Source organism: Chrysochloris asiatica, unplaced genomic scaffold (genome assembly GCF_000296735.1).
Source record: "Chrysochloris asiatica unplaced genomic scaffold, ChrAsi1.0 scaffold00047, whole genome shotgun sequence".
NCBI lineage: Eukaryota > Metazoa > Chordata > Mammalia > Afrosoricida > Chrysochloridae > Chrysochloris > Chrysochloris asiatica.
This window is the reverse complement of record NW_006408565.1, coordinates 15,939,527-15,952,722: the sequence shown is the minus strand read 5'-3', so window position 1 is coordinate 15,952,722 and position 13,196 is coordinate 15,939,527. Positions and strand designations below refer to the sequence as shown.

General features: G+C 48.6%; 1 protein-coding gene across 1 annotated transcript in view; it reads left to right on the top strand.

Moving 5' to 3' along the window:
• The window catches only part of EPHB2 (EPH receptor B2), a 256,633-nt gene that overhangs the window by 73,774 nt on the left and 169,663 nt on the right, over positions 1 to 13,196 (top strand). Inside the window, exons 2-3 of the mRNA XM_006862330.1 lie at positions 3,025 to 3,089; positions 6,274 to 6,958. Of these exons, the coding sequence (XP_006862392.1) occupies positions 3,025 to 3,089; positions 6,274 to 6,958 (750 nt within the window). The remainder of the gene's footprint in view (positions 1 to 3,024; positions 3,090 to 6,273; positions 6,959 to 13,196) is intronic.

Here is a 13,196-nt window from a genome sequence, read left to right as displayed (position 1 = left end):
GGGGGGTGCTGCGGCCTTCCAGTGCGGAGTCTGATGTTTGTCAGATGTTGGCGGGCTCCGTCTACAGGGTGGGGGAGCCGGGTGGCCTAAGCTGGATCCTCTTCACTTTCAGGGGCCACCTAATGAGCCCAAAGGAAATGGCGTGTGTGCAGGCGCTGGGTTGGCCAGAAAACACCACACTCAATCTGAATGTAATAATTATTGCTTCCTGAGGTCCCATTTTGTACTGGGTTCCAAGTAAACACATTTCTCAACTGAGTCCTCACCTCCTGACTTGGAAGGCACAAGAGGAAACTGAGGCTTACAAAGCAAGGTTACAAGGCAAGTAGGTGGCAGGGCAGCTGTTAAAATCATCGTGCAAATGGTTAAAGCACTCGGCTGCTACCCAAAAGGATGGAGGTTCGAATCTATCCAGAAGCACCCCAGAAGAAAGTCTTGGTGCTTTGCTTCTATAAAAGCTGCTGTTGAATGCTCTTTGGATACACATGGGCTTTGCTGTGAATTGTAATTGACTTGATGGCAACTGGTTATCTGGAGTGTGAACCGACCAGTCCATTAACTTACATCCTTCTGAGATATTCCCCTTCCTATTCCCTACCCAGGATGGGTTTGAACTGTGAATTCCTAATTAACGTAGCCAGATGTGGTGGAAGGCAGAGGTGAGTAGTGGAACCCCAGCCTGAACTTCAGCCCCAGCTTTAGTGTGTCTCTGGGACCATGTTTCCCATTTGTGCAATCTCTGGGCCATGGCATCCTCTAGTGCTCGGTCTGGATCAGCCCAGGAGTCCAGCCAAGGGGTGGGGCCACCTGTTTGGCCTTCGTCCTCCTCCGCGGAGGCATTTCTCCTCCTGAGCAGAATCTTCCCTCTCCCTTATTCCACACAGCTCCCAGCAGCTGTTTCTCCAGCCCAGGCAGAGAGCCCGGCTTGGCGCGTCTCTGGCTGAAGCCAATGAGAGAAAACAGGTTAAAAGTTCAGCCCTTGTTCTCTCCAGGAAGAAAAATCTGTAGCATTCCAAGTGTGAAAAGGACCCCTTTTTTCAGCTCCAAAGCAGCATAAAAGAACTTCCCTCCAATTTGCCATCAAAAAGACACCCTTGGCATTGGGCTCCATAGTCCCTGACACTTACACACTCCCCACTCCGGCCCCCAGTGCAGAGGGACACAGTGACCATAAACAGAAGCCACAGGCTGTCCTAGGGACACCTTGCATCCTCTCATCGATCCCAGGTCTGACTGGGACTGCCCCTGCCCCTGCTTCCTTCCATTTGCCTCTATCCCCACTGCCCCTGCCCTGGTTCAAGCTTGTTCCCTCCTTTGTGGACCTTCACAATAGTCTGGACTTTAGACACTCTACCCCACTCTCCTCATCCTACTTCATCCAGCCCAGGCTACCAAACTCCTTTAAAGGATCTAGAAGTTTACAGGGCAGGAGGCATGGGACCTAGAGCTCCCACTCTGTCCCCCAACTCCTATGTGATCTCTGGGAAGTCATTTCTCTTCACTGTGCCTCAGTTTTCCTATCTTCAAAAACAGGTGGTTGGGCTGGACCTGGAGTAGCATTTCAAAAAGTCAATATTAGTGTTCCAGAGCACTATGTTGAGAAACATTGTGTGGCTACAGCTTGGAGGAGGGATTGATTAGTGATGTCTGCCCTAGGCACAGGATTGGAGCAAGGCAGTAAGCATGTCCCTCATCCATTTTCCTTAAGCTGTGTAGTGTGGAAGGTCCTATCCAACTGTGATCTTCTAAGTCTCTCCTCCTGCTTCTGTGGGTCATCGGCCCTATGGGATCTAGTCCAAATCTCTCTGCCTACTTCTCCCATAGTTATTGTATTCATACCTCACCTCTGCTAGCAGACTGTGAACTGCTCTATAGCAGGATTTTGCTACTCATCCTTTCTCACTCCGTGTGCCCAACACAGTGCCTGGTATACATAGTGAGCATCAGGATATATTTGTTGAATGAATACATTTGCTGGATTTGTTGACCATCTGTTCAAAATGGAATCAATGTAAATGCTTCCAAAACCATACAATTCAAAAATTGTTTTGAAGTTTCTGTGGTAGGGGTCTTTAACTGAACTTGACCCGGGAGTAAATGGCATCTCTCTCTGTCCCTGTGTTGTGAATCTCCTTCTCCCTCCTTTCCAGCTATCAGGACTGATGGTCCAGAAGCTGGTCTGAACCTCCTGTTGTAGGGCCCACCCTCAATACCCTTCTTCTCCAGAGTCCTATCCAGAGTATTAGTTGACCGAGCTCTGGAGAAGGATCCCAGGAACCCAATGGAAGACTCCAGGTCTGCAGAAGAGGAAGTTGGGCCAGCTGGGATGAATGGGTGGTCTCTCTAAGGACCATGTTCCTGTTTTTGAGAATTTAATGCAAACTGAAAAACACACACATACACAAAGTTTGCCATAAAATTTCAAGGATTTCTGGTGGACCCGGAGTCCCTGGGGAGGTACAAATGACTAATGTGTTCAGCTGCTAAATGCAAAGATTGGAAGTTCAAGTCAACCAAGTGGAGTCTCAGAAGAAAATCCACTTCCAAATTCTCAGTCACTGAAACTCCGTGGAGTTCTACTCTGACACATAAGGGTCATCATGGGTCAGATAGGCTCCATGGTATATGATAAGAATCATGGCAGATCATCTTAATCCCACCCAGGAGGTCCCAGGTTGAAACCTCCCTCTGCAGGAAATGGGGGGACCGGGCAGTACTTAGGAAGGTGGAACAAGACTGACTGAGGGATGGATGGAAGGATGGGTGGGTGGAAGGGTGGGAATTGGGTCTAGAGTGGATAAAGCCTAAAGGACTGGAGTGAGAAGCTTTGCTGTGGCCTGGGAGCAAGTGGGATTAAGGCCATGCTAACATGGGACGGCCTAAGGATCAAGGCCAGAGGACTGGGGTCTGGGAAGTGGGCGAGGCTATGTAGAGATGGACTGTTAGGGGTGGTATCTGGGGGACGCTGAAGAGGGACAGCACCAGTAGGTGGGACTGGCCAGTAACCCTTTGCTTCCTCCACAGAAACACTGATGGATTCTACCACAGCTACAGCTGAACTGGGCTGGATCGTGCATCCTCCATCGGGGGTGAGTCCTTAGCCCCTAAAGCCTGCTTAGTCCCCCAGGACTTTTGGGGCTCTGTTGCAAGATCCTGAGCATCCCTCACACTCCAGTTCCTTTAGGACCCAGAGTCAGACCTTTCACTGCCCCATCCTCCTGGTCTCCTACCATTGATGGAGTGCTGGTTGCCATGACAGCATGCTGGCTGCTCTCCACCTTTATTCCATGATATTCTCAGGGTGAGGCTGGAAAGTAAGTACCCCCATTTTACAGATGAGGAAAGCAAGCTGCCATTGCCTGAGCACCCACTGTGTGTCAGGTACTCTGCATAAATCATCTCCAATCCTATGGGGGGGAATGACCTCCATGTTACAGGCATGGAAGCTGAGGTTCAGACAGGTGTAGTCGGCCACCTGTCCAGGCCACTACACCTAATTGGTGATAGATCTCAGCTTTGTATCCAGGGCTGTGATAGAGGTCTCTCTGCCCCTATTTTGGATCCCTCTAACACAAGGACTCCTGGTGTGGTACTGTAGGATCAGCTCTGGACTTCGAACTACAAGGTTGGCAGTTTAAACCCACCAGCTGCTCCTCAGAAACCCATACAGGGTCGCTGTGAGTCAGAACTGACTCAACAGTACTTAACAACAACACAAGGAGTCCTGGTGTGGTGCTGTGGGATAAAACACTGGACCAAAAGGTCGGTTTGAACTGCAAGGTCAGCAGTTCAAACTCACCAGCTGCTCCTTAGAAACCTTATATAGGATCGCTATGAGTCTGGACGAGCCCACAGCATTTACAACAACCATACAAGAATCTGCCTCCCAGGACTCTTAGCTCACATTTCTTTAGGTCCAGCTGCCTGAGCCCATGCATGGCTATGAACTCCCCAAGAACAAGATTAGACAACAATTTGAGATCGTGTTCTCCCCACAATATCCACCCTACAGGCTGTGGGGTCAGACACTCCTGATATTCTGTCCTAATTCTGCCACTAGCCAGCTGTGTGACTTTGGGCCAGTTCCCGCACCTCTCTGAGCCTCAGTGTACTCATCTGTAAGCTGGATATAATAATGTGTTCTGCTCAGCTCTTGAGATGTGTTTCTGCACAGTGTCTGACACAATGCCTGACGTAGAGTGGCCCCCCTGTAAAGAGTAGCTGTAACTGTCATATCATCATTGTTGTCATCATCATCACTCCCTGATCTCTGGGGAGTGCTTTAGACTCCCACAGCCCACCCCTCCCACCTCCCCCTGCCCAGCTCCTCCGCTGGGACTCAGCTGCTGCTTCGGGGAGCTGCATTACCCACTCACCCCCCACCCCGGCCTGTGCTCTCAATAGGCAGGGCCCTGGGGTCAGGTCTCTTTCTGTGGCTCTTTCTTGTCACCAATCTCCCATCTGCGAAAGCGGCTGGGCCCATAGCCCCACCCTGCCAGTAATGAGGCCAGGCTGGGCTTCAGGGCCCCAGGACGCAATTATTTGGGGTGTTTAGGCTGCAGGGCCTCCGCATGTTAATTAGAGAGAGGGGAGAAAGGCAGAGTGCTCTAATTAAGTGCTCTAATTAAGTTCTGAAGAAGAGCAGCGGTTGTAACAAGGGGCTGACTTTGTCACATGGTGCCACCAAAAAAAATATAAAAAAATCAAATGCATTGTAGGGAGCTCTGGAGCCACCACTGACGAGGAGGCTGAGCCAGCAGGCTCCAGCCCCTCTTCCCCTTCAGAACAGCCATTCTTCCACGGCAGCTGCTGCCAACTCCACCAGACGTGGCCCAGGAAGGCAAAAGGACAAAGAGCACCTACTTGATGGTGCACCTCTCCCACCACCTGCCCCTCATCACCACAGTCTTACTGGCAATTTTGGAGACAGAAACCCAGAGAGGGATCTTGTCCAAGGCCACACATCAAGTTAGCAGAGCTGGGACTAGAACCCATGTCTCTTGACTCACATGAATAAAGCTGGGTCTTATGACCTGGGCCAAGTAGCATCCTTTCTCTGGTCTCTACTCCCTTATCTGTAAAATGGGGATGATGGTACATATCATGCGCAGCACTCATGAAAGAGAAATTACACCCAGAGTTGGTTTGGGTGGGAGAGGGATTCTGGTGTTGGTTCCTTTGAGTTGACCCCAAGGAAGCCACTCAAGGAGGGCACAAGAGAAGAAAGGAATGGGCTATACCACAGTAAGCTTTCAGCCTCACTGGGAGACCAGACCAAGTGGACTGAGTAAGCCCAACAAACATCCCAAGTCCCTAAGGCCCAAGGGAGAGTCTCTGAATGCAAACACCAAGAAGCCTGAGAGAGGACCCACAACAGGAGATTCAAGGTTGAACTGAGAGGAGGGGAGAAGGGGATCCCAGAGGGGAACAAAGTGTGGGCAGAGGCGCAGCAGGGGATGAGGAGAGAACGCAAGTTCTGTGCCTTCTCCTTGCTGATTTTCCACAGCTGTGAAGCCAGGGGCTCTCAGCAGGGTATGTAGAGCCCAGGCCAGAGGACCTTCCCTGGGCTGGGAGGCTGGCAGTTCTCCCTTCAGGGGCTAGCTCTTGGAGAAAACAGTAACAGGTTAAAACCTCAGAGCAGAGTTGCTCTCCGCATCACCTTGGGAGTTCATTAGGTTGGGGACTGCATTTTCCTTTCAGACTGGAGCACTGAAGAACAGAGGATTTCCCCATCAGACTGGGAGCCCTGGAGGGCAGAGGCTTTCCCCATCTGACTGGGAGTCCTAGAGAACAATCTGGCTTCTCCCATCAGACTGGAAGTCTCCAAAGGCAGGGACTACATCTCCCGGGCCAGACAAGGAGCTCCCAGAGGACAGGAATTCTGTCTCCACATCACAGGGGGTTCCCCAAGGAAAAAGCTCTCCCTGTTTTCCCTTCTAAGTGGAGCTTCCCGGGAGCTGGCAATGCCTTCTTCCTCAGATTAATAAAACCTTGCCAGTAAGGGCCGTGTCTTCCATGCTGACTAGGGTACCAAGAGCAGCATCTATGCTCCTTCCCATCAGATTGATGTATGGACTGGGGGATTCAATAGAACCAAGGCCATATTTCCCCCATCAGATGGTAGGGATTATGTCTCCATAATCAGAATGGAAGATCCCTAAGGCAGTTTGTGTCTCCCCTATTGGACTAAGGGTCACGTCTGCCCCCACAGACTGGAGAGTTCCCTAAGGCAGGGCCTGGGTCTCCCCCACCTGACTGGCATTTCACCCGCAGTGGGAAGAGGTGAGCGGCTACGATGAGAACATGAACACCATCCGCACATATCAGGTATGCAACGTGTTTGAGTCAAGCCAGAACAACTGGCTACGGACCAAGTTCATCCGGCGCCGCGGTGCCCACCGCATCCATGTGGAGATGAAGTTCTCCGTGCGTGACTGCAGCAGCATCCCCAGCGTGCCCGGCTCCTGCAAGGAGACCTTCAATCTCTATTACTATGAGGCCGACTACGACTCAGCCACCAAGACTTTCCCCAACTGGATGGAGAACCCATGGGTCAAGGTGGACACCATTGCGGCTGACGAGAGCTTCTCCCAGGTGGACCTGGGTGGCCGAGTCATGAAGATCAACACCGAGGTGCGGAGCTTTGGGCCCGTGTCCCGCAGTGGCTTCTACTTAGCCTTCCAGGACTACGGTGGCTGCATGTCCCTCATCGCCGTACGTGTCTTCTACCGCAAGTGCCCCCGTGTCATCCAGAATGGCGCCATCTTCCAGGAGACACTGTCGGGGGCAGAGAGCACATCACTGGTGGCCGCCCGGGGCAGCTGCATTGCCAATGCCGAGGAGGTGGATGTGCCCATCAAGCTCTACTGCAACGGGGACGGCGAGTGGCTGGTGCCCATTGGGCGCTGCATGTGCAAGGCGGGCTTCGAGGCTGTGGAGAATGGCACCATCTGCCGAGGTAAGGGACATGGCACAGCCAGGGCGGGATGTCCCGGTGAGGGCAGGGATTGGTATTAGCTGCAGAATTGGCCTGGAACTTGGGAGTTCCAGCTGGCAAAAAGGCAAAACCTGCCCTGGAGTGGACCATGAGGTGTTCTGCGGTCAGATTTTCCAAACCAGCTGCTGTTCACGGCCTAAGGGGATGGCACGCCTGAAGCAACATTTTTTAAAGGGTAGTACGTGTTCATACTCCAGGTGGTACACAAAGTGATTTTTGTTGGTATGAGGATAAACTTTATATTTTCATTAATACATGATTATTTCTTCAACGACGCCAAAGGGTACTAGGTTTTTGTTTTTCTTGTATACAAGTGATATACATTCCTTTGTTAAGAAAATGTATGTTGTTAGGTACCATTGTGTCCATTTTTAACTCACAGTGTCCCCACATAACAGAGTCGAACGGTCCCATAGAATTTTCTAGGCTGTGATCTTTAAAGAAGCAGATCACGAGGTCCTTTTTCTGCTGAGTCACTGGGTGAGTTCGAATCACCAACCTTTTGGTTAGCAGCCAAGTACTTCACCGTTTGTGCAGCCAGGGCTCCTTAAGAAAATGTATATTGTCGTCATTAAGTGCCATTGAGTCAGTTCCAACTCACAGCAACCCTGTATAGGGTTTCAGAGGAGTAGTTGGCAAACTTGAACCGCCAGCCTTGCGGTTCAAACCAATTTTGCAGTAACCCGCAGCACCACACCAGGACTCCAAGAAAATGTATAAGGCTTAATAAATACCATGTCTGTGTTAATAAGTCAGCACTCAGTGAGCCAGTCTATGCTTCATTGGCACTCAATGGAGGTTGCTCTCATGCTCAATGCTTTGTACCCACTGTGGGCCAGCTTGAGATTCCTCACTGTGGCGTTCAGGTGGATGAAGGAGCCGCTATGAGGAATGTTGCCGTCATCAGAGCAGAAGGAAAAGAAAAAGAAAGAGTGGGAATTGTACACTGGCTCGAAAACTTCCGCCTGAAATGACCCACATTTCAATGACCAAACAAGTCACATGGCTACTTCCAACTCAGAGAGATAGGATTGTGCAGTGCCCCCTGAATTCACATATCTTAACTCACCTCTTCCTCACAACAACCCCATCAGGGAGAGTACATTTACATGGAGAAATAGAAGTTCTGAGAGCTCACGCAACATCAGTGGTACTGCCAGAATCTTCACCCAGCCCATTCCCTTAACCACAGACCAACTCACTGCCATTAAATCAACTCTGACTCATAAAGACCCGATAGGACAGAGAAGAATCTTACGGGTTGCTAAGATCAAGATCATTGACACATCTTTCTCCCATGAAGTTTGAACCACCGACTTTTAGATTAGTATCTAACCATTTTAACCATGTCACCACCATGCCATATAAGTTAATGTCAGAAAAACTACCGAGTAAATAAAAAACTACAGGATGTGTTTGAATATGGCAAAGATCATGAAGGTGGTTTCCAAACATAGGAAGTTTGTGAGAGGTATTAGCTGGTGCTAAGAATTCCATCTGTGACAGCAGGTACACCTGATTTCAGTTCCCGGCCCTGCCATTTACTAGCTGTGCTTCGGCCAAGTGTAAAACCCCATTTCATAGGGTGGTTGTAACGATTTAAGAACTTAACAGACACAAAGCATTCGGAATAGTTTTTAATACACAGTAAGCGCTTAATAAATAAATGTGGACTAAATAAGATGATGTATACAAAGTCCCTGGGTGGCACAAATGGGTATGTGCTGGACTACTAACTGAAAAGTTGGTTTGGTGGTTCAAATCCATCCAGAGGTACCTCAGAAGTTGTTGTTGTTAGGTGCCATTAAGTTGGCATAACGACCTTATGCACAACAGAAAGGAACACTGCCCAGTCCTGCGTCAACCTAACAAGCATTGCTATGTTTGAGCCCATTTTGCTGCCACCGTACCAATCCATCTAGTTAGGAGTCTTCCTCTTTTTCTCCAACCCTCCACTTTATCAAACATGATATCCTTCTCCAGGGACTGGACCCACCTGACAATATGTCTGAAGTATGAGAGACAAAGTCTGGCCATCCTGGCTTCCAAAGAGCATTCTGGCTATATTTCTTCCAACACAGATCTGTTGGTTCTTTTATCAGCCCATGGCACTTTCGATATTCTCCTCCAACACCATAACTCAAAAGCATCAATTTTTCTATGGTCTTCACTGCCCAACTTTCACATGCACATGAGGTGATTGAAAATACCAGTGTGTCAGGTGCACTTTATTCCTCAAACTTGTTCTTGAACACTTTAAAGAGGTCTTGTGCAGCAGATCTGTCTAATGCAATGCGTCATTTAATTTCTTGTGGAGAGTGTTAATGGTTGATCTGAGCAAAACACAATGAAGTCTTTGACAACTTCAATATATTCTCCATTTATATGGATGTTGTTTATTGGCCCAGTTATGAGGATTTTTGTTTTCTTTACATTGAGGTGCAACCCATATTGAAAGTTGTGGTCTTTGATCTTCATCAGTAAATATTTAAAATCCACCTCGCTTTCAGCAAGCAAGGTTGTATCATCTGCATATCGCAGGTTGTTAATGAGTAAGGCCTGGTAATTGCTGCAGAAAGGTTACAACCTTGAAAACCCTATGGAAAGTAGTCCTACCCTGCACAGTTGGGGTCCCTATGAATTGGACAGCTAAAAACAACAATAACAAATGAAATTATATGTACAAAGCCTAGCCTGAACAGTGGTGCTAAACAGGCTTAGCTGAGTGGTGGTGTTGATCTTGGTGGTGGTATAGGGATTTTAAAGCCTCCTTGTGCCTCTTCCCCTTGCCACTAACAAAGGCTGGGTTTGGATTCTGGGGTTCCTCAAATACCAGTTTAAGACTTTGGCCCTTATTCCAGGATCACTGGAGAGCCAGTGAAAGTTCTTGAGCCAGAGCATGATTACAGTGACTCTCATGGCTCTTTACTCCAGCCTTCTGAGGCCAGCATTTTTCAGATTCCTGAAGGAGTGAATGGGAAAGTTGAGAAGCTGGCATCAGCGGTCAGTTAGGAAGCTGCTGCAATGGTCTCAAGAGGTGGTGGCAGCCTAAAGAGGCAGCCACAGCACTGGGGTCGGGGGGAAGAGGGGGGCACATGATCAGTGGAACAGACGACGTGATGACAGAAAGAAAAGAGAGAGAGGAGTGAAAAGTCAACAGGAACATCCAGGCCGCAGGACGGTGATGGTTCCGGAAAAAAAAAGAAAGAAGGTTTGGGGAAAGGCTGGTTTCTTAGGGAAGGTAACAAGTTTAGTCTCATCGGCTTGAGTGTAAAATGCAGAGCCTTGGAAGACACAGTGGTAAGAAGAGAGGGTGGAGACAGAATGAGTGAGTAGGATACCATTCATCCATTGTTCATTGTTTATTCATTCATCAAACTCATTCATCAAATACATCAAATTCATTCACAAAATTCATTCATCAAACCTGTGTCAAACCTTGTGCTGAGTATCAGGTAATACAGAGAAGCCTCAGATTGTGGCCCTGCCCTCTGTGAGCTCACAGTCTAGTGGAGGACACAGACATGTAAGTGGACACGCTGGCTGTGCATTAGGCATTTTTTACTAGCAGCTGCTCAGGCTGCCGTGGGTATGTAAAGTGAGGTGAGGGTTCGTGGAGGAAATAGTAGCAACATTAAGACTAGAGAGAGGAATATATTAGCCAGCTGGCCCTGGAGAAGGGTTTCTGGAGATGGGTCCACATGAATAAATGAAATAATAGCTGATTAAGGGCACAGGGAAACTGTTTGGTGTGAACATGGTAAGGGCCCAAGGGGAGATGTAGAAAGGACTGTCACCCAGATGAATGGTGTGTTGGTTTTCTATTGCAATTTAGTAAACTTGTTAAGTGCAGTCGAGTTGGTTCCAACTCATAGCGACCTTGTACAAGATTTCTGGGGAGCAGCTGGTGGGTTTGAACTGCTGACCTTATGGTTCACACTCCAGTGCTGATCCTACAGCACCACACCAGGAATCCTAGTAAACTTAGAACAACTAATATTTATCATCTCAGAGTTTCTGAGGGCCAGGGATTCAAGCATGATTTGGTTGGGGTCTCTGCCTCAAGCTAGTAGTGCCTGGGGGTTGCAGTTTCATCTGAAGGCTCAAGTGAGCAATGATCCACTTCCAAGCTCTCTCCTGGGGTTGTGGACAGGCCTCTTTCCCCAGAGTGAGGGATTTTAGAGAGAACATCCAAGAGAGAAGCCATAGTCTATACCACCGGATCTCAAAAGTGACATCTCAACACTAATTAATGCCCTCATCTCTGCAACATGTGAGTCAGTCCATCAGCCCCCACACCGGGGTGTGAATGCTAGGATGTGGGATCACTGGGACCATCTTTGAGGTTGTCAATCACAAGGGGCTCTCAAAATCAGAGTCTACCCTTGCAAGTAGTGGGAGTTCAAGATGACAGCCTGCCCAGAGAGCCCAGGCCCGGCCTAGCCAGCTGCCGAGTTTGAGCCGGGCTATGATTAATGGGTTTGGGGAGCCCAGAGGGACCCAAGCTGCTGCTCTGGCCCGTGCTGCAACACCCAGGTGTGGGGCTGCTCAGCCCAGGCCCTCAGGCTCCGTCTCTGCCGACCCTGGGTCACACAGAACTGGTGATTACAGCTCACATCTGAGTTGTTTGCAAAATGCTTTCCCATCTTCTAACTCAGGAATCCTCAAACTGTACAGACCCCTGGGTCTGACTCGAATCTCTCTCCTAAGTCTGGTTTGGTGGCTCTGAGGTGAGCCCAGGAATCTGCATTTTTTTTAAACCAGGCAGCCTTAGTAATTTTGTAATAGGATCATGAGTTCAGAGATATGATATGATAATATAGCCCTGGCCAGATGGAGTTGGGACTCAAAGCCCAGCTTTGACCACAATCTTGGCGTCTACAAAACTCCAGGAAGCACCCACCCTAAGGAGGGGGTGTTCGCACAATCTCCCAGAGGGTGTGGCTTAAAAAGACCCTGTTAGTATTGAAACAGAATTTGATGGGGACATTAATCCATTACTCTGTTAACACATTATAGAGAAAATGGACTCACAAAGTCTTCTTGGCAGTGGGGGATAGTTGAGGTCTCATGCAGAGAGGCTGCCGTCCCAGAGGTGGTTGGTGGTAGCTAGCAAAGAGTTGGTGCAGTGAGTGGCTGACCAAGCTACAATGACCACATGTACTGTGTGCAGGACACAATGCGGAAGGGAAAAGTCCTGGAGAAACCAATCAGTCAACAAGCAGGTATTGAATACATGGTGTTGCTAAGTATCATGGAGTTGGTTCCAACTCACAGTGACCCTGTATAGAGTTTTCAAGGAATGATTGGTAGATATAAAATGCCAACCTTGCGGTTAGCAGTTCAGTGTCTATCCTACAGTGCCACACCAGGACCCCTACTGTGTACCATTTAACCCTTTTTCATAATTTTTTTTAACTACTGATTGTGAATTGAGTGAAGATCTACAGAGCAGATCATCAGTTTTACATTCAGCAAATCATACACTTTGTTTCATTTCAGTGATTGCAATCCCCTCAGGGTAACATCAGTTATCCCATGTCCTCCCTGTGTCCAAATATTTATTGAGAACCTACTATGAGCCAGATACATACCAGGTGCTGGGAATACAGAAATGAACAAGATAGATACATTCACTGTGCCTTCCCAGAGTTTGCAGTCTGGGTGAGTGAATGGAGGAAGACGGAGGGAAAAGTTAATGAACAAATAAAAAAGCTACAGGAAAGTAGAGGGAAAGTTAGGACATGACTGTAGAGTTCAGGAAGAGACCTCCTTTAGCCAGAAAATCAAGGAAGGCTTCTTGGAAGTGGTGTCATTTAAGTTCATGGGTTTCTGTCCTGAGAAGGCTAAAGGAGATGATTTCAGGTAGAAGGTCCCTGAGAAACCCGGAAACTCAGAGTTTGACCAGCAAGGACTCAGACACACCAGAAACAAGGCAGTGCAAACAGAGCTTCTTCCAGGGATCTTTTCAGACCAGAATCTGGGAGGGCTTCGTGGAAGGGGTGGCATTTGTATTAGACCTTGAAGAGTGGGTAAAATTTGAATGGCTCAAGGGAGAAGTGGAATTGTAGGTGTTAGGAAACAGCTTAAATAAAGCCCCTGAAATGTGACGGTACAGGACACATTCAGTAGATGGCAAGCTCACTGCTGGGTATTAGGGGTTAGGTAATTCATCATTTCACTATTTACCACTTACTAC